Below are 21,837 nucleotides of genomic sequence, written 5' to 3'. Positions count from 1 at the left end.
GATTTGAAATACAATCACATCTTGATCACAGTCAGAGAGAGCGAGAAATAGTTCCTCTGGCCCTTTTCTCAAGTTTCAAGGAATTCTTCCTCCCCGCTTGCATTCAGTTTTTCATATTAGGCCAATCTGAGGCTCTCATATCTGGCTAGATATTATCTATTATTTAATTCTCAACAGATTACATGAATGTCATTATGCATAATTCTGTTCATGGTTAACCGTTCAAGGCAATTCTATAACTTGGCACCAAGATGTAAAGTCATACAATGGGGAATGCTTAGCGCCAGTTCTATAATGGTTTTTGCATACACCTAAACCGTTGAAGAATACATGTGCAAAGCTGCTGTGACGTGCCAAAAGTCTAGCGCTGCAATTTATTTCATGCCAATGACAGGTGTAAGTTGGTATGCCTGAGTGCACCATGCAAGCTGCACGTGCCACTTAGTGAGACGTGCATGTTGCACCTACATGTACACCTTCCTGGCAGTTGTGCATTACTCCCTAATTCTATATATAGCGCTCATAATTGTGGGCTCAAAATTGGGTGTGCAATTTAATTGCTTAGTGAGCCAATAAGAGCTGATAATTGGGTGCTACCAATTATCAGCACTAAATGACAATAATTGGAATTTACACACATATCTTTATAGTCACTATTCTATAAAGATATGTATGTAAATGTTTCTGTGCGGATCCAAAATGGTGGGGGCATTTCCAGTATTTGTGCACAGTGTTATAGAATTTGGGAGAGCCGTACCTAATTTAGGTGTGGGGATTTACACTAGGGTTCAGTTGGTGTAAATCATTGCACCTAAACTTGGGAGCAGAACCAGGCACTAAGCATTATTCTATAAAATGGCACCCAACTTTGAGCGCTCTTTATTGAATAGCACTTCGTGCTCATTTTTTTAGAATTTAGTCCTAAATCACTTACAGAATAGTGCTTAGCACTTACATACAAAACTTTCAATTATTGGCACTAATGATGTGCATAAGTACTAGACTTCAGTAACATACATGCGCCGCTAGCTTACAGAATTGCATTTCACGGCTTTAGTAGAAATAATCCACCTCTCCAGCAACTCCTGCTGGGCTCCAATATTTTAGAAGGTATTACAACTTCTAAGCAGGGCTGCCGAGAGGGGGGGACAGGGGGGACAAAATTCCCCGGGCCTCCGGGGGGTCCGGCACTGCCGCCGCAGTCCAGCCCGTCCGCCCTCCATCGCTCCCTGGCATTGAATTTAAGCGCCTCACCTTCGAAAGCGCAGCAAGCAGCGGCAGACCACTCCTTCCTTCCGTGTTCCGCCCTCGCCTGACGTAACTTCCGCGAGGGAGGGACACAGAAGGAAGGAGTGGTCTGCCACTGCTTGCTGCGCTTTTGAAGGTGAGGCCCTTAAGGTCAGTGCAGAGGCCCCGGGGGCGGCCTTGTCCCGGGCCTGGCCCAGTCTCTCGGCGGCCATGCTTCTAAGTGAACTCATAACTGAGTCTAAAACATTTCAATATTAGAGGTAGAACCCTCCTATCCTATAGCACACTCTAGGAGGATCACATGATTAAAGCATTTTCATCATATAAGCACAATTTCAAAATAACTTATTAATCCAGGATGTGTGGAAATCCAAACACCTGTCATCAGAATAACATTAACATACCAGGAAAAGTCTGTGGATCCAAGTACACATTATGTGTAATTGTAAAAGTATGCAAACCCAGAAACATAAGCACATATTTATTTAAAAATCCTAATGAGTGTAAGTCACTATTCTCTTATAGGTTATGATCACAAAAGCCCTTTCCTAAATGATTCTCCGATTTAACTGCATTAAGTATCAGGAAGTAAGGTCCTCCTACTGTTAAAAACAAGGGAGTACATTTCTGACTCATAACGGCAGGAAGACCATTTGTTCTACCCGTTAGTACTTGCCTTGGCTCTAGACCGAGACTTCTTTCCATACAAGCAGACTATGACACACTACTAATCATTAATCTTTACTACTTCAGCTAATGCTTACCCTATGGAAGACTTGGCTAGTCGCCTTCACAATGCACATCACAATTTAGTTCAAATCCACAGTTCTAGTGCTTTGTATTTAGTAGCACAGTAAATGATGGTAAATAAAGACAGAAATTGCCACTCCCGTCTACCTGTTTGTGGTAGTACCTGCCATTCTACAAAGGTTACTCTTGTGCTATTTTGCAAGTGAACTATAATAATTTTAATGCTGTTTTGGGTTGATGCTCTGCTCTCTTTTTTTTTTTTGTTACATTTGTACCCTGCGCTTTCCCACTCATGGCATGCTCAATATGGCTTACATATTGTATACAGGTACTTATTTGTACCTGGGGCAATGGAGGGTTAAGTGACTTGCCCAGAGTCACAAGGTGGCTTGCCTGTGCCTGAAGTGGAAATCGAACTCAGTTCCTCAGTTCCCCAAGACCAAAGTCCACCACCCTAACCACTAGGCCACTCCTCCACTCCACTCTTCAGGTTATCCCAGAAAAACATCTATTATACTTGAATGTACACCACGCAGCTTTCATGCTTGTAGGCAGTAAATAAGAAAGACAATAATATAAATATATAAAAAAATGACTTAGATACTATTCAAATGAGGGATCTTGGCATTTATACCACACCATTTTGAAGTCTATATTCAAATCTTGCCACTGAGATAAAACCAATAGATACGGTAGAGATGAACATTGATGCATATATTTCTCTAGCCTGCTGGTTGAAAAGTGGTAGTAAGGATATTGAATTTAAGGCTTGACAAAAAAACTAAGAGGATATGGTCATCGAGAACTGTATTTGGATCCTAATAAAAGATTTGAAGAAGATAAGATTTGGAAAAGACTTGAACATGTGCTTATAGAGCTGGTAAACTTTAGTGGAATCCATTGGAATTTATAAACGAGAGAAGAGAATTATCCATATGGACTGTCTCTGATATAAGACACTATCCATGATGGAAGGAGTGATAAAAGGAGCAAAAGTATGGAATAAGGAGATTGTAGCAGTGTAGATGACGGTTTTGATGATGTAATTTGTGGAATGATTTTAATGGAGTATGTTTTGTAATAGAGTATGATTGTGGATGATTGTGGGAATGAATGGGTTGATGTGAGTGGATTTTAAAATTGTGTATTGAACAATAATGTGAATTATTTAATGTGTTAAATGAATAAAGATTGATAATCAATATAATGGTTGTTCTTGCTAATTGCTTATATATATATATATATATATATATATATATATATATAAAGTATCGCATACCATGTAAAATGAATTTATCTTGTTGGGCAGACTGGATGGATCGTTCAGGTCTTTATCTGCCATCATTTACTATGTTACTATGTAATGAGTTATCAAATTTAGTTCTTAATGACTATTCAATAGCTTCATTAGCCACTCTCCCTCCTCCTCCCCAAGGTGCACGCTAATAAGGTTGATCATGATGCTAATTATGCTAGTCACTGGATCACGCTCAACATTTTTTTGTTGTTGATAAAACTAAAGATATAGGATCAATTTTATTGTCTCTTCTTAGGCTCTTTCAGTCTTTAGGTAGGCACAGCATATTATACTTATCTCTGTTTTTAATTACTGGTGAGCCCTAGTCTCTTATAAGGAACAACCAGCATGTTAGAACTCATTTCTCTCAGATGCTTATTTTTATGGGACGCACAAGTTCCTAGCATCTATTAGCCACAGCCTGTTACTCAAAAGTCCACATAGTCCTCATTGCATAGTTCTCCAGATTTATTTTCATCTTTTTTCTGGCTACTTGACACAAACAAATGGACAGGTACATCAAGTATTCTGTTCCTGAAAACTCCAGTTTGGTACTTTATAGCCTGGTTTGCAGTGTGCCACCCTCCCTTCCCACCTTGAAAAATAAAAGAAGCTGTTAAATTTAAGTCCTATGAATCTGACTAAGAAATATTTAAGTACGAAGAATTCTAGCATTTAAAGAATTTAACTGACATACTAGGTTGAGTGTAAGGATGTACACTAAAAATACATATCCTATCTTATGTCCTTACATATTAAAACTTAAATGACTTTTCAGTTTCAGATTTACTTTTATATTGGTGAACTGATCTGCTGTATTCTAGGCCAACTAATTTTTTTTAATATGCTTCAGTTTCTCTTTACAAAATTATTTGGCCACATGCTTCACCATGGCAAACTCCTTTTAACTAGAGCTAAACCAGGAGCTTTGATTTACACCATTCAATACAGCACCATGACGAAAATCATTCAGCATTGCATAAAAGGCTAAAAGTAGTAAGCTGACAAAAACCTACTTTTCCAACAGGATGAGAGCTGTTGTCGGATTCACACGCAGGTACTTGCAGGTAGGTTGCCCATAATCTGCCAAGTAAGTTGACCAATCCCACTGGATGAAGAGATCTAAAAGCTGAAAAGAAAAATTAAGAATTAATGATGAAATAAAATAAAAGCGTAAGTGTAGAATAAGTCCTTGCATCAGGCAAGATTAATGGATGCAATGAAGAAAAGGAGTCTGCGATGATACCCACAGGATATAAAAACAGATGGTCAGGGTTGAATCTGCAGACGTTCAATAATAATTATTACGTTTTGTATCATTTGTAAATATTTTTAAAAGATGACTTGAAGGCCATTATAAAGGGGTTTGCAACAGTCAAAGTGAATAATCACCAAACATATCTTCCATACTTTAAAAAAGATCGAAAGAAGACCATATGACTGCCACGGTGGTGTTATGGAAAAAAAGCAGTGAAAGCCAAAAGGGCATCATTCAGAAAATGGAAAGCAAACACTAATGAAGAAAACAGAGAGGAGCACAAGTACTGGTTAGTTAGATATAACAGAATAATAACACAGGCCACAACAGACTTTGAAAAGAAGATTTTGCCATAAAGGCAAAAACTAATAGTAAAAACTTTCTTAAGTTTGCCTCTTGGTGGGTCTTTACTGTAGAGGATGCTGGTTTTATACTCACACCAGAAACTTTCTCCAGTGGTGATTTGGAACAACTAAATCAAATCACCAGGACTTTATAGTATATACCCCAGACTTTTAAAAGAACCCAAACATGAACTTGCTAACCTGTTCTTTGTAATCTGTACACTATCATTTAAAATGGTCACAGTACTGTGTCATGTGATGCTGTGAGCAGTGTATCGACCCCCTGTAAATATTCTTTTGGACTTTATTTCCAGTGGTATACTGATACATAATATTATGGACAGCTACATTACTTGCTCCACACATCTGAAGGCCATTATACCCACACACAAAGAGAAAAATCACACTCAAGTGCAGCCGACAAGATGGCGGTGTCTCCCTCTTCCGCACAGACTTCTGACGTAGCAGCCTTTATTCTGGAGCTCACTGATGCTGTTGTAAAAGTTTTGGACTCTCATTTCACTCACCTATTGGAACAAATTTCTGGATTCCCACAATTTACCTCGGAATTGGAGTGCCTTTTTTTTTTTAAGCATGTAAGGGAAAGCACCAGAGTTGTCCCCTTTCCTCCTTATTATTTTTGTTATATTTAGAACCCCTGTTCTGATCTATCCACCTTGATCATGAGGTCTCGGGCACTGCATTGCCGACCAGTGTATTAAAGTGCTGGTCTTTGTAGATGATCTTTTGCTTACACTTACTGACCCTCGATACTCTCTTCCCCATTTACTCACCAATTTGGTTGAGTTTAGTTGTTTTTTTTTTTTCTGGTTTTCATCAGAATTTTCAAAAATCCATGGCATTGGCTATACTATCTACCCTTCGGGAGGGCTGGGTGGGCTTCTTCGCTCTCCAGTGGGAGTCTGGTCAACTTAAATATCTGTGGGTTTATGGCTCTTCAGACCTGTCAAAATTATAAGAACTTAAGATGGAACTCCTTAGCATTACTACCCATCAAACCCTGGGTAGATGGATGTCCTTGCCGTTCTCCTTGCTGGGCAGGATTGCGTTATACAATATGATTTTAATGCCAAAATGAGTTTATGTATTTCAGACCCTCCCCACCTTTTAAGTTACACAGATGAGCAGTTTTTGTCAAGGGCCCTTTCTATTTGTGGCAGGGCAAATGCGCCCGCACCCCCACTGCCCAGCTCATATTACCACAAAAATATTGAACATTAAATTGTTCTCCACAGCCAGGTGTATGTGTCATCTGACGGATTGGTACTGAAGGACTCAGTACTTTTCTTGCACAGGCACAGAGATTCAGTTGTTGTGGCCGCACCACTTTAGCTACTGGCTTCGTGTGCCCGCTGGTAAGGTACGAGTCCCACCTAATTTCACACCTATCCTTACACCTCTTAGAAAAGCATAATGTTGGCTTTGTCAATACCATCATTTCTCTAATGAAGTATCTCCTTTGTTACCCATAGCAGGTAATGCAGCCTTTCCTGTAGGAGGAACTTCCCCAATTTTTCAGAGATGGCTAGCTGGCAAGGTGCACTACTTATATCATGTAATTGATGAGACTCTTTTGCTTATGCTCAACTTTGTCATTATATTAGGACCTTGCCTATAGCCTCTTTGAATGAAGACATCTGGGACTCTTACAACACTATGCTTGGCTTAGATGTCCAACTCTTGATCCCTTTATGGTATTACCACAACTATTTGCGTGACAAGCTCCCAGATATTGATTACACCCTCCTCGTTCAAAAGTGGACAGCTGATCTTCCTTTGGCTCCAGGTGCAGCAATTGAAGACCTGTCTTACTGCCACGTACATTTTAACTGACAGTAAAAACCTGTTGTGCCTTTACAATTCTCCTCAAAGAGCCGACAAAGCGACATTAAGAACCTGTGCCCTAAGTGTAAGCATGGTGGGGCCTACCTTAGCCACATGTTCTGGTCTTGTCCTTCCACTCTCGCTTATTGGACTACCCGCCTTGTCTCTAAGTTTTGGCGGCAGACATGGACTCCAGCACCACTTCAGCTTTTTGATGTATTTTCTGTCCAAGGACAGTGGTCACCCAGAATGCAGGCTTTCTTGAAGCGCATGGTGCGGATGGCGAAAAAGGCAATTTTGCAAGCCTGGCTCTCTTCAAGTTCACCTACATTTTCACAATGGAAATCAGCTACAGCTATGATTCAGCTCTGCTCTGGAGTGCAAGGGGACTTCATATTTATCTTCACTAAAGGGAGATTGGTTTTTGCAAAATGTGAACACTTTTCTGGGACACATTGACATATACAGCACGCAGTAGGATCTTAAACGCATAGGCAGTAGCACTTTCTATTGGCTTGGGGGAGGGGGGTTACTTTCAAAACCTGTATGGAATTTCATGTTTGTGGTTCTGGTGTTTGGTGTTATATATCATATGTTGCCAATAAGCATTATTTTTGGAAAAAGAAATGGCCATAGTACCTGAGCACTGGAAAATGGCCAACGGAATAATGATCTTCTGAAAAGGGCTCCAGGAAGAATCCAGGAAACTAAACACCGGTAAGCCTCATGTCAGCGCTGGGCAAAATGTTGAAACTATTCTAACAAAATTACTGACCATATAGACAAACACAGCCAAATGGGAATGAGTCAGCATGGGTTTAGGAAAGGAAAGTTCTGCCTTACCAATTTACTAGAGTTTTTGAAAATGTAAACAATCATGTGGATAAATCTGAGTCAGTTGATATAATGTATTGTGAATTGGAAACTAAATGACCAGTTTTCCAAATGGAAAAGGGTCAACAGTAGGGCTGCAAGCTAATCACAGTTAATTTTAGAATGAATGCATTATTAATCGAGATTTTAAAAAAATAATCACATTGCAGTGTTTCCTGACTATTGTTCTTCAACATTCTTAATGATTATACCTTGTGGTCATTTATATGGTGACCCTTGTTTATGTATTTTTCCATGTACTATGCTGTGCATATTTATGTTTTTATATATTTTTAAGTTATAGACCCCTGAGAAAGGCTCTTCAGCCGAAACAAGGCCCATGTAGGGTCTTTGGGTCAGGTTTACCACTGGCAAATAAACTTTTAGACACTTTTATCCATGGTTTGCCTTGGTCATTTGGCACAGTCCCATTTCCACCTTTGCTTTGTTTGCTTTCTTACTTTCTCTGTGGAAGGTGTGTGGATTCCATCTGTTCCTTTTCCTGTCTCCTCCAAACATCTCTTCTGCTCACTTCCACTCCAAACCCCTGTCCTTGAAGTGATCTGGCATCTTTCTCCCCACCTGCGATTCAACATCACCCCCTCCCACACTGGTCTACCTTAAAGGTGGTCTTCTTTTGGTCCCCAGCAGTGGCAGCATTGCACATATACTGCTGGAAGCCTAGTCCACAGCTTTCCTTCTGGACCATCACCCATCCTCAGGCATCACTTCCAGTTTCTGCATGGGTGGAAAGGATCAGAACAAAAGCTTCGGCCCAGGGTGCAGGCAGTGTATGTGCCACATTGCCACTGCCAGGGACCACTAGAAGACCATGTTTAAGGAATATAGGCAGTGTGGGGGGGGGGGGGATTGGGGAGCAGATGCTGAACTATGAGTAGGAGGGGGGCGAGCTGCAGATCTGTGAGTAGAACCGGAGGGGCCACTACTGGAAATTATGGCCAAGGCAGTGAGCTCCAGCAGCCACTAGAAGAGCTTGGTGCTCACCACCAAGTTTGTATCAATGTTCATGGGGGTAGAAGGGAGGGAGAAGTGCTGGACAATGGGAGGGCGGGAGGGAGTAAGGGAAAAGAGAGAGTCAAAGAGATAAATGGACTTGAGGGAAAAGGAGAGGGAGGGAGGGAAGAGGAGAGGGAGGGAAGGAAGAGATATTGGATCTGGGGGTGGGAGGGAGGGAGATTATCAGATTCTTAAAACAACAGAGGGCTGTGAGAATCTAGTGAGACTAGGAGTTTGGGCATCTAAATTACAGATGAAATTTAATGTGGATATGGGCAAAGTGATGCACATTAGGTAAAAATAATCCCCACTATAGGTTTAAAAAATGCTGGGCTCTGAGTTAGGAGTCACCGCCCAAGATGATTTTGGAGTAATTGTACACAATGGGGGCGATTATATAACTAGGCACTTCCCCTTAGGCAACTGGAGTTTGTGTACTAGGTGGTTATTTTATAACTGAAGCTAGACACCTAGGTTCTGTTACAGAATACAAATGTACATCAGCCATAGAGAGCCGGAATAAGTGAGGGCACCAGTGGCGTACTAAGTGTGGGGGGGGGGGGGCGGTGGGGGCGGTCTGCCCCGGGTGCATGCCGCGCGCCTGTCAGCTCTTCGTTTTCATGCTCTCTTTGCCCCGGAACAGGTTACTTCCTGTTCCGGGGCAGAGGGAGCATGAAAACGAAGAGCCGGCAGGCGCGCGGCACCCCCCCCCAGTGGCGTGCACCCGGGGGGGTTCTATCGTTGGGGGGGGGCATTGCGCTGTTACGGGGGGGCGCTGTACCCGGGGGGCAGGGTGCATCGGTGATCCGCCCCGGGTGTCAGCCCCCCTAGGAACGCCACTGGAGGGCACCTAAGTGCGGCAGGGATGTGTGTAATTTACAGTCATTTACCTGGGTAAGTGGAAGCCCTGCTTTGTGCCACTCATACTCCACCCCTGTATAAGCTCCCCCTTGCAAAGACACACTGAGGTAGATCCAAGAAAAGGTGCCAAAAGTTAGGTGCAAAAAAAGTGAAAGTTATGCAAGTATTCTGTAATGACAAAGTTGGGCACTGAAGCCTTTACAGAACCCTAGCATAAGTTGATATTTGAGCATCAAACCTTAGGCTCAAGCATTTATACCATGTCAAAGGCTGATGTAAATACTTGCATCTAAATGCTGTCAGTTGCACACATAACTGACAGTATTCTTTAAACTTAATACATAAGTGCCTGGCACACCCTTGACCCATCCTTGTCCATCCCATTTTAAACCCATCCCCCCTTGCAGTTACAGGCTATAGAACTTAGGTGCTAAGTTTACAGAATAGTGCCTGAGTGCCGTTATCCGTATACCTGCAACTGGTAACTAACACCACTTAAAGATAACTGGCAGCTAAAGCCAAATAGTGCCCACTTCAACAATTGTTAGGCACTATTCTATAACTTGCACGCACAATTTTCCATGCTAGTCACAAAATTGTGCGCCCAAGTTTATAGAATTATTAGGACTATGTAAGTTAAGTGGGTATTTGCAGAGTAGCACTTAGGCACCATGCAGGTATGTGTGCACATACTCACATAAGTTCAAGTATTCTAAATATTTATATAAGTAATGTGAGTGTAAATGTGGGCACCCAGTTTATAGAATTGCCCTTAATAAGTTGAGATTCTCAGGGCAGTGTGTTGTGCATGCCAACAAAATAAACAGAATGTTAAAAAGTTAACAATAATATTAACCTCTCTCACAATATGCTAATATATCATCCTAAGCATTTATTGTACTTCTGTATTATGTACTAGACTTCTACAAATCTAAATTTTGTATCCGCCTTTTTAGCAATATGTAAGCCACATTGAACCTGCCATACGGTGGGAAAATGTGGGACACAAATGCAATGAATAAATAAAATAAATAATTAAAAAAGGATGGAAAACAAAAGAAAATATCATCATCCCTCTGTACTGGTCCATGGTATGAGCACACTTAAGTACTTTATGCATTACTGGTTGCCCCATCTCAAGAAAAAGATATAGCAGAACTGGAAAAGGTTCAGATAATGGCAACATAAATGAGTTTCTGCCAGGTACTTGCGATCTGGCTTGGCCATGTAAACAGGATACTAGGCTAGAAAGACCATTGGTCTGACCCAGTATGGCTACTCTGTTGTTCTTATGATGAAAAGTTTAGAGTTCTTCAGTTTGAAAAAGGAAAAAAGAGAAGACGGAGAGGATATAAGTTTATAAAATCATGACTGGGTTGGAATAACTGAATAGGGAATGGTTGTGGCAGAAACTAAAGACTATCATATCGAAAAAAAATACTTTCAATGATTTGTTTTCAAACAGTGTATAATTAAACTGTGGAATCTGTTACCTGGAGAACACGGTCAAGGCAACTAACATATAACTGTCCAAAAGAAGTTTGGAAAAGCTCCTGGAGGAAAAGTCTATAAAAGAGCATTAACAAGGTAGACTTGGGAAAACCCTTGCTCATCTCTAGAAATGAGTTATGAAAAATTTGATCTACTTTGTGAGATCTGCCAGTATAGTACTAATGACTGGGACTAGCCCCCATTGGGGATAGGATGCTGCAGTTGATAGATTGGTCTGACTTTTTATGTTCTTATTATGCCCAACTATACATTTTTACAGACCATTCTGGGAGAGGTGGACTTTGGTGATCATAACTGTTAAGTTGAATCAACAAATAGATGGGGGTGAAAGAGATCTAGGGTCCTGTTAACTGAGGAGGGACACAAGGCTGAAGATTTGCTTAGGGCACCTAATCTTGAACCATCCCTGTTCACCTCTTCATTTTTTTCTATAACACTTTTATCCCCTCCAATTTTCTAAATTATAAGTGATTTTATTTTTATTATGTTTTATGTAATGTGTTTTATTATAAACAGTTTTTAATGAACCAGATGAATAAACATACAAATCAAATATTGCAATGAGATGCCATACAGTTCAAAACATTTGTTTTAAAATGAAATAACTCTCCCCATCCTTTTCCTTCCCTTTCCAATGTTCAGTGAAGAACTTTTCCTCCACCCCCCTTCTATTCCCAACCAAGAGGACTATCAGGCTTATTTTCGAAAGAGAAGGGCGCCCATCTTTAGACACAAATCGGGAGATGGGCGTCCTTCTCTCAGGGTCACCCAAATCGGCATAATCGAAAGCCGATTTTGGGCGTCCTCAACTGCTTCCTGTCGTGGGGACGACCACAGTTCCCAGGGGCGTGTCGGAGGCGGGACTGGGGCGTTCCTAACAGATGGGCGTCCTCGAACAATAATGGAAAAAAGAAGGGCGTCCCTGACGAGCATTTGGCCGACTTTACTTGGTCCATTTTTTGTTACGAACAAGCCTCAAAAAGGTGCCCGAACTGGCCAGATGACCACTGGAGGGAATCGGGGATGACCTCCCCTGACTCCCTCAGTGGTGACTAACCCCTCCCACCCTGAAAAAAAGAACTTTAAAAACTTTTTTGCCAGCCTCAAATATCATACTCAGGCCATCGCAGCAGTATGCTGGTCCCTGGGGGGGGGGGAGGGGGGGGGGGGGAGGTGTGTATGTGTCAGCGGAGGCATAGTGAAGGCGTGGACGTTCTTCTTTCAAACATTTTGGACATCCTGAACTGCTCCTCCCCCCCACAGGGACAGCCAAATTTCAAGGGAGTGGAGTGGAGGAGTGGCCTAGTGGTTAGAGAACTGGTCTTGCAATCCAGAGGTGGCTGGTTCAAATCCCACTGCTGCTACTTGTGATCCAAAATCCAAATAAATAAATAACTAAATAAAGGGGGTGTCGGAGGCATAAAAAAGGCATGGATGTCCTTCTCACAGAAACATCCACATTTTGGACGTCCTCAACTGCCCGTTGCAGGGACGGCGGCATAGCGAAGGCGCCTAACACTTGGACGTCCTTCACCCATATGGAAAAAAAAAAGACGTCCCTGACAAGCGCTTGCACATTTTCACCTGGATGTGTTTTTTAAAGGTTGTAGACGGCTATTATACACGCAGCTTGTCTGCATGTATGAAGCCGTCTTTGGCATGCACACAGCAGCCACACATAACGCTTGGCTGCTCTGCCCTGGCTTCCCCTCCTTAGGAAGGAAATCATGTGCAAATGAGCTAACAGCGAGCAGCTCATTTGCATGCGATTTCCTTCATGCATGCCCGTTCCTTTCCGAATCGCTAAGGGATCGGTAAGGGAAGGGCTTTTTCCGTTCAGTTAGTGCATCAGTTAGTCCACTGCAGTGTCCCCTAGGGTGCCCGGTTGGTGTCCTGGCATGTCAGGGGGACCAGTGTACTACGAATGGTGGCTCCTCCCACGACCAAATGAGTTGGATTTGGTCATTTTTGAGATGGGCATCCTCAGTTTCCATTATTGTTGAAAACCAGGGACGACCATCTCAACATTTATTTCGACCATCTCCAAGGTCAACCTAAATGCTGAGATTTGGCCGTCCCTGACCGTATTATCGAAACAAAAGATGGACACCCATCTTGTTTCGATAATATGGGTTTCCCCGTCCCTTCATGGGGACGTCCTGCGAGGATGCCTTCAGGAAAACTTGGGCATCCTGTTCGATTATGCCCCTCCACGAGTCTACTGTCAGCCTGGTTCTGTTGTATGTTTTAATATGCTTGTTAAGTGTTACATTTAAAAATGAATGTATCTTGCAAATTGCCTAGCTTATAGTTATTTTATTTATTTATGCATTCTTGTATCCCACTGTTATCCAAAAACAAATTTTGGTTCAAAGTGGCTTACAATTTACATTCTGGTCTAAATTACAATGATTGTTTTCAATTGTCTTCTGGTGGAATTTGCAAACTGATTTACATTTAGGAAGTGATTAACAATTAAGAAACGGCTAGAAGTGGAGGTTTGCAGATAGGAAACAAAGTTCTTTGGCGGTTTAGTTACTTAGTTGTAGAATTTTTTAAAGAGGTAGGTTTTCAGTTCTTTTCTGAACTGGAGATAGTTGGTGATGCTTCTTGTGATCTTTGTTATTGTGTTCCACCATTTGAAACCTAGTTAGCTAAATCCAGCCATGTATATGGTTTTGTAGATTATATTTCTGCAATTGGGTAGGTGAAGAAGCAGATAGCCTCTGGTTTCCGGGTTTGCGTTTCTTGGGGATAGTTCGATCATATCTAACACATATTCAGGCAACATACCAAATAATATTTTGTAGATGATGGTGCTGGCTTTGAAGATTAGTCTGGCCTTGGTTGGCAGCCAGTATAGTATTTCTAGCAGTGGAGTGGCTCTTTCAAATTTTGATTTATTGAAAATTAGCTGTGCTGCCGTGTTTTGAACAGTTTGTAGTGATTTTAATGTGTTCTCTTTGCACCCTACATCTGCTGTATTGCAGTAATATAGTTGTGATAGTATTAACAATTGTACTATTATCCGAAATTATTGTCTTGGAAAACAGTCTCTGATCCTTTTCAGTTTCCATAGTGTTCTGAAGCATTTTGCTGTTACTGCTGCTACTTGATTGTCCAATGTTTGATGTTTGTCAATGATAATTCCCAGTATTTTTAGCTGTGTTTGATTTTGTATGTTTGTTTGTTGGTTGATTGTGATGTTTTGGTATGATGTGGAGTTGTTTGGACTTGATAGTACCAGGAATTTAGTTTTGTCCCTATTTAGTTTGAGTTTGAACATTGCAGCCCAGTTTTCTATAAGGTCCACAGGTGGGTTAGAAATTCTAATAAATAAAATAAAATATTTGTAGCCAGTAGAGCAGACTCTTCTAGAATGCTAAAAGCTCTCCTGGTCTGTGTCTTTCAGAGTCACACCAAGCCAAACAAGGTAAACGGTACACATTTGGGTTGTAAGGGCCAAACAAACCAATCTCTGGTTCTGGCCCTGCCCCAAACTCAATAGCTGCTGATGCTATGTTGGGTACAATACTGTTTAACCATGATTTCAATGATCTACCCTTTCAATTTCCTATGAGGCCAAATATAGGCCCACATCTGCTTGTATCCCCACTGGCATGATACCACAGTCCCTTCCTGTAGCAGCACTAGAACCACACACTCAGCATTATCTCTCTTCAGTGGTACTGCAGCAATGAACATAGCACCTAGATACATTAATAGAAACCATCAGTAGTAAGGAAGTTATTTTACAGTATTAGTATGCCAAACAAGCTAATATGCTATAAAACTGAGAAATATTCTTGGATGTCTAAGGAGACTGGGTATGACAACAGAGAGGAATATCTTTTTCTGACGAGCACCAATTCTTTGTATGGTGGTGCCTAGTCTATGCAGTGATGCTTCATGTTTCAATAAGGCAATGAGGAGCTACTGAGAAGGGGACCAGGATTTGATCAAGAAGATGGGAGAAGTGAAGGATAAGAAATTCAAGGGGATTACTTTAATTCAGGGGCGTAGCCAGACACCCAAGTTTGGGTGGGCCTGGGCCCAAGATGGGTGGGCAGAAGAACCCCGCCTCATCCCACAGATGATGTGGTCTCTCCTCTCACCTGCACGCCATATGGTCTCTCAAATATCCTCCCTCTCCTGCATACCTTTTAAATAGCAGATTTTCACCGGCAACAGGCAGCAACTAATACACACTGCTCATGTTGGCCCCACACCCTTCCCTCTGATGCAACTTCCTGTTTCCGCCTAGGCAAGAATACATCAGAGCGAAGGCTATGGGGCCGCTGTGAGCAGTATGCATCAGTCACTGCTCACTGCAGGCGAAGATCTGCTATTTACAAGGTATGCAGGAGGGACAGTTGTTGGGAGTTCGGCTGGTGGGGCTTGGGGATCCCTGCCAGCCACATTATAGCTATGCTGGTACTAGGTGGGCCTGAGCCTAAAGTGAGCCCACCCTTGGCTACGCCACTGCTTTAATTGGTCATTGTATTAACCCATTTGTGAACAGCTTTCCCTTCTCATTACATATTTAAGCTAAATCCCTTCTTTCTTTGTAAGAACCAAAGATAAGGCTGTTTCTTCAAATATATACCATAAATACCCTTTAACAAACTACTTATGTACCTACCACCTGACTAAAAATAAGAGGAACATCCATAAACTTTAATCCCTGCTACCAAAACCAACAAACATTAAAAAGACCTAAAGAACAGATTCATTAGAAATATATCTCTTAAACCCACCTTCAAACAAATCTCCCTGTAGCTACTCCCACACCACTCTATCTCAATGGCTAATCAAGGGCACATGGGCTCTTTTACACTCCCACCTCATACACTTGACCTGCAGCGTTTACCCACTTGACCTTAGCTGCATCTTACTTTTAGATAATGTAATCATTTTTGTACTTTTTATTCCAAGATGTTGTTTATTCTGCATTAAGTATCCAGTCTTCTGGATAATGGCTGACTCACTCCTGAAGTAAGGTGGGGTTTGGCAAGCCTCTTTAGCAAAGTATCTGCCTACTTTCCTCTCTCTTCCATAGTGCCTATTTCAAAATAATATAGAGTACATCTTGGGGATTAAGCAGTAATCCAGGTCTTCTGTCAGCACTGTGTCATGCATACAAACAGAAGACTAACTGAGGCATTAGTACTATAATTCTGTAAAGTTTTCAATAGCCTAGGTGTTGGTGGGATGTAATGTTAAATAGAAAACCTATGTTTCTATGTTATAGTCCTGATTTAGAATCCTGCTTTTGGGGTTGGCTGGTGTTGGGTATGCTGTTAAAGTAGCACTTAGAAGCTATTGGAAAAAGACTCTGCTAAGTTCTGCTCTTACAATACAAAATAGTGGCCACAAAACCAGCAACATCAGAAACAGCTTCAAGATACTTATAACTAACTTTCCATTATATGAAGTTACTGCCATGCTTCGAATATATATCAAAGGGGATTTAGGAGAAAACTAACTTTATAAAGAAAGTTGTGCATAAAAGTTCTCTGAGAAGTGGTAGCAACACACAAAAAAAGCTTCAAATTGGAGGCTATTCAGGTCCCCATGCTCCCACTCCCATCCTCTATGAATTACAAATATGTGAAATGTTGCAGGGCTTCCCTGAAACTCTCTCTCTCCAGGAGTCTTCTAATGGCCATAGACCCCCTTCCCGAAAGATCCTCTGCTGTCTTTCTCTAGACCAGGGCTGGGCAAACCTTTTGGCCTTGGGACCACAATAGGAGCCATAATTGGCCTGGGGAGGCCAATACGGTCTGTGGCTTGAGGAGTGGTTGAGAATCACATCTATTAGGTATATAAGAAGAGTAGGTTTCATCAAATTACCCGTGCCACATACATTTATTTTTACAGTGATGGTAATTCATTCAATTTCCCAGGTGATGAGTCTATCACTGTAAAAATAAATACATGTGGCAATAATTCAATAAAACCCACTCTTCCTTACTGGTGACTGTTGTCCCTCCTTCCTCCCAATCTCACTGGAGAACAAAGCAGAGGAAGGTGTTTATTAGTGCTCCTGCCAGTCAGTCTGCCGTCATCACTTAGTGCTGTATGTCCACCTTTAATGACACCGGCATCAACACATCACTAAAGGCAGACATCCAGGGTTCCAAGGGATGCTTTAGAGCTCTAGAGTCTGCTTTCATCTCAATGATGGCAAAAGTGGTAGAAATCAATGAGAAGTGGCTAGGAGAGGTAGTACAAACATTGGTGGTGTGGAGCAGGCTAGAATTTAGATACCAGTGGGCTCAGGTTTGCCTGCTCTGGCTCTAGATATTTCTATACTCAACTTTGCCCACATAATAAAACCTTAGAAACAGATGCTCTAAGAACTGTGCATTATCTGTTGAATAAAAGTAAGAGAAGCTTGCAAAGCTGAGTTAAATTTTAAATAAATATACAACATATTCCACCTACAAATGCCACTACTATAACTCTATCCTGACATGAACAAAAATAAACTTCAAGTTCTAAGCTATTTTCTCTTACAGATGTAATTCTTGAGGCAAAAACACTTAGGGGCTTCATAGGTTACTATCGGGCTCATTTTCGAAAGAGATAGACGTCCAAAAAGTGACATACAGTAAGTCAGAATTTGAACGTTTCTCTCACAGAAATGTCCAAATCAGTATTATCAAAACCTCTTTTTGGACGTCTTTCTCTGAAGTCCATCAGAAGGACGTCCAAATCTCAAGGGGGTATGCCAGGGGCATGGCCAAGGCAGCATTTTGGTGCTCCTAAGACTTGGACGTCTTTCAGCCATAATGGAACAAAGCAAAAACATCCAGGACTAAGACGTTTTGAGCTAGACCTGTGTTTATTACAAATAATGTACAAAAAGGTGCCCTAAATGACCAGATGACCACTGGAGGGAATCGGGGATGAACTCCCCATTACTCCCCCAGTGGTCACTAACCCCCCCACCCCCACCCAAATGTGATGAAAAACATTAATTGCCAGCCTCTGTGTCACCCTCAGATGTTATACTCAGGTCTATCAGACTAGCATGCAGGTCCCTGGAGTAGTCTAGTAGTGGGTGCAGTGCACTGCAGACAGGTGGACCCAGTCCCCTACCTCTCCCTACCTGTTACAATTTTGGAGAAAACTGTGAGCCCTCCAAGACTCACCAGAAACCCACTTTACCCACATATAGGTGCCCCCTTCACCCAAAAGGGCTATGGTATTGGTGTACAGTTGGGGGTAGTGGGTTTGGGGTGGGTTTTGGGGTGGGGGCTCAGCAGACAAAATAAGGGAGCAATGGTCAGATGCGTGTCTGGGAGCCTTAGGGTGCCCAATGGCTTGCTTTTGGACGTTTTACACTTGGACAGGGGGGGAGGTTTCGAAAATGGCCGAAAAACAAAGACGTCCAAATCACAGGACGTCCATAGTATTTTCGAACGCAAAAGATAGACGTCCATCTTTTTTTTAAATGACCTTCTTTCCTGTTCGGAATTTGGACGTCTTTGTAAAATGTCCAAATTCTGATTTAGACGTTTCTTTTGAAAATGCCCCTCCATGTAACTTTGTAAGTCTATGTGCTTTGAAAATACGCCTCTTAATTGATCAAAACATATGTTCAAAAGACTGTAATGTATACTTTATAGTCAAGCCTGCTGAATCATTGACAGTAGATAAGAGACAATGCAGTAAACTGCCAAGCAACCTAGTTTTCATGGAGATTTAAGTACAGCTTCCCTTTATAAGAGCCCCCTCCCTTCTTTCTTTATGCATGTTGGTATCTTTCATGTTAATTTCAAGTTTAAAAAATGGTGCATAATATATACCACAATCTACTAGAATACAAGTTCAAAACTCTGAAATGACTAAACGCTCCCAGCAGAAACTGGGGCCCATGGCAAATATGTTTTGGTTAACAAGTAGTATTTACTACAGGTTGCCTGCCCAAATTGGCAGTTGCATGTTACTCTTAGTCAGATATCTAATTAATACTAAGAAGGACGAACCCCTCACTATACAACTGATATTATAAGTCCTGATTTTAAAATAGGATTTTATGTAAGAAGTACAAAATAGTGCCTATTTATTTATTTGGATTTATTAACCGCCTTTATGAAGACATTCACCCAAGGTGGTGTACAGCAGGTAGAGTTTAACATAAAACTTATAATTATGTTAGCAGCATAACAATAGTAAAAATAACAAAATAGAAACATAAATCCAAAAAATGAGGTAAACTTGAAAACAGCAAACTGAAATCTAGTAACAGGACTACCATGAAACAGTACCAAACATACCAATTTAACAGCACTGAATTTCAAATAAGAGAGATATAATGTGATGTCTGCATAATACTAATGGAACACTCCAAAACACACACATTAGAACATTCAAATAACAGGTATGATGCTAATGTTTTTCTACAATACAGCTTACTATGGAACCAACGGGGTGAAGTGCAGATATATAGATGAGGACAAGATGGGTGGTACTGAGTCAGTTGGGAAAAATAGATGAGTGGCTACACTCAAGGCAAGTTCTTTGTACACTTAAACAAGATACACAGAACTAGTCTAAATTATAGTGTGTGCAGAAAGCAAGTCCAGGTGCAGAGTGGTGTATAGTCAAGTCACCCTCTGTATTAATGGCTTGGGAGAAGAACCAGGCTTTCAACTGCTACCTGAAGTAAAGTAAGTTAGATGTAACCCCTCAGAGAGTAAACTCCAAAGGCTACTCCTGAAAAGGGGAAAACAGTGACTGATGCTCTTCATTTCCCAGCACCAAGTGGATGCATTAAATGCCACTGAAAAGAGATAGGTTTTTAGGCCTACTTTAAAATTTTTAAAAGTGAGTTTGGAATATAGCACCTGGGGCAACCCATTCAACAAAGAAGAAGCTAGAAAGGCACAAGCTCGAGTGGATTCCCAGTGGGCTCTAGATAAGGAAGGAAGAACCAGTTGATGATCATTGAGGAAACGTAGTAATCAAGCAGGAACATAAGGCACAGTAAGATGATACAGATAATCTAGGATCCCTTCACAAAGTGCCCTGAAAGTCAAGAATAATACTGCAAACTGTATCTGAAAGCAAACAATGCTGCCATGTTTTAAAGTGACTGCAATCTTTTTATGGCTGACTGAGGTAATCCTGCATATACCTGCATATACTATGATATAATAGTCCAACCACAGAGTGACAGAAGCATGATAGAGAGTGTGAAGTGTCATTGAGGTAAGAAAAGGGTGAACAGTATGAAGGTGACGCAATACCAGAAAACCAGATCTTACAAAAAAGGAAATTTGGTCAATAAATGTAAGGCATGAGTCGATAATAACTCCCAGATACTTGAAAAAGCTCACAGGTGGATGGGGAGTACCAAAAAGAATAGGCGTGATAGACGGTGGAGACAAATAATTAGAAATTCAGCAAGTAATGGTTTTCTCCTTATTACAAACTAACTGATTGCCTTTAAGCCATTCAGCTACAGCCTGTAAGCAAGATTGTAGAGGCTGAAGATTAGGAACCACAGAATCGGTATGATATACCAACAAAATGTCACCTGCATAGATATATGTAGAAATGTTAAAGGGTTAAATGAGGGTGGTCAGTGGACTTAAGAAAATATTAAATAATAAAGGAGACAGAATAGAACCCTGGGGGACTCCACTGACTAGGGGAAAGGATGAAGATGAGACATCTGCATGTGTTACCGTAAAAAAGTGATGCTGAATAAAAGAAGTAAGCCACGCCAAAATTGAACGTGATAACCCTAAGGAAGTCAGATGGAGCAGAAGAGAGTGATTAAGTCAAAAGCTGCAGAAAAACCTAAAGAAATCAACAGTGTGGCAGAACCTTTATCCAAGTTACCATGTAGTTCACTTAACAGAGAAGTGAGAATGGTCTCTGTACAGTGTCCTACACAGAAACCAGATTGTCTAGGATGTAAAGTATGAGTGACCTCAATGTGGGCAAGAAGCTGTTGAAAAAAACAGTTTTTCTGTGAGTTTAGAAAGAAAAGGGAAAGTAGATACTGGGCGATAGTTAGCTGGAAAAGAAGCACCCAGTGTGCATTTCTTTAATATCGGATGAACAGCCTCCATTTTCCAAACTGGTGGCAGTGAGCCTGAAGATAGACATAAATAAATCATTTGTAGGACCAATGGCAAAAGGCCTAGTGAAGGGATCTTTAACTAACTTGGAGGGACCGGGTCCAAGTGTGAAGAAACAGTATTCACTGACGTGACAGGGCATTACAGTAGTCATGATGTTATCATAGCATGGACCACTGTGGTCAGATTCATCTTTTTAATATATGGGGACAGACTGCATAGCTGCCGCAGGTGATATAGACAATTTTTAAAGGCTGTTCAAATTTGTGGGATCAGAGTAAGTGATGAGTCTAGCAGTATCCCAAGATTACTGACCTGAGATATTAGGGGGAGTTCACACCTCCAAAAAGGTATAAAGTCAGGTATTTGTCCACTTGTATTAGGTACCCAAAGAATCTCTGTTTTGCTTAGGTTCGGGCAGAGTTTGTTGCTGTTTGCCCATTCCTGAGTTGCAGTTAGACAGTGTGGGTAGATCTGGTTCAATGGGTATCAGTAGTTGCACATCACCAGCATATAGAATTTTGTGTCCACTGACTGAAGCAGCTCAGCCAGAGGCTTGAGGTAGATAGTAAATAAAATTGGAGACAGTATGGATCCCTGTGGAAGCCCACCGTTCAGTGCCCAAGGTTATGATGTGCTGTTGCCATAGGCGCCGGCTCCGTGGGTGCTCAAGCACCCCTAATATTTTTGCGACTCATCACCCAACCAGAACGCATCGGAAGTTCGGTCACCCAA

The 21,837-nt window shown here is 41.4% G+C and overlaps 1 protein-coding gene across 5 annotated transcripts in view; it reads right to left on the bottom strand.

Moving 5' to 3' along the window:
* The window catches only part of EXOC6B (exocyst complex component 6B), a 1,013,473-nt gene that overhangs the window by 16,045 nt on the left and 975,591 nt on the right, over positions 1 to 21,837 (bottom strand). For all 5 annotated transcript variants that reach the window (XM_030190960.1, XM_030190961.1, XM_030190962.1 and 2 more), the window contains one exon: positions 4,312 to 4,424. In XM_030190960.1, coding sequence (XP_030046820.1) covers positions 4,312 to 4,424 — 113 coding nt within the window. The remainder of the gene's footprint in view (positions 1 to 4,311; positions 4,425 to 21,837) is intronic.

The sequence above is a fragment of the Microcaecilia unicolor genome, chromosome 2, assembly GCF_901765095.1.
Source record: "Microcaecilia unicolor chromosome 2, aMicUni1.1, whole genome shotgun sequence".
NCBI classification, from domain to species: domain Eukaryota; kingdom Metazoa; phylum Chordata; class Amphibia; order Gymnophiona; family Siphonopidae; genus Microcaecilia; species Microcaecilia unicolor.
This window is presented reverse-complemented; position numbering and strand designations above follow the sequence as displayed.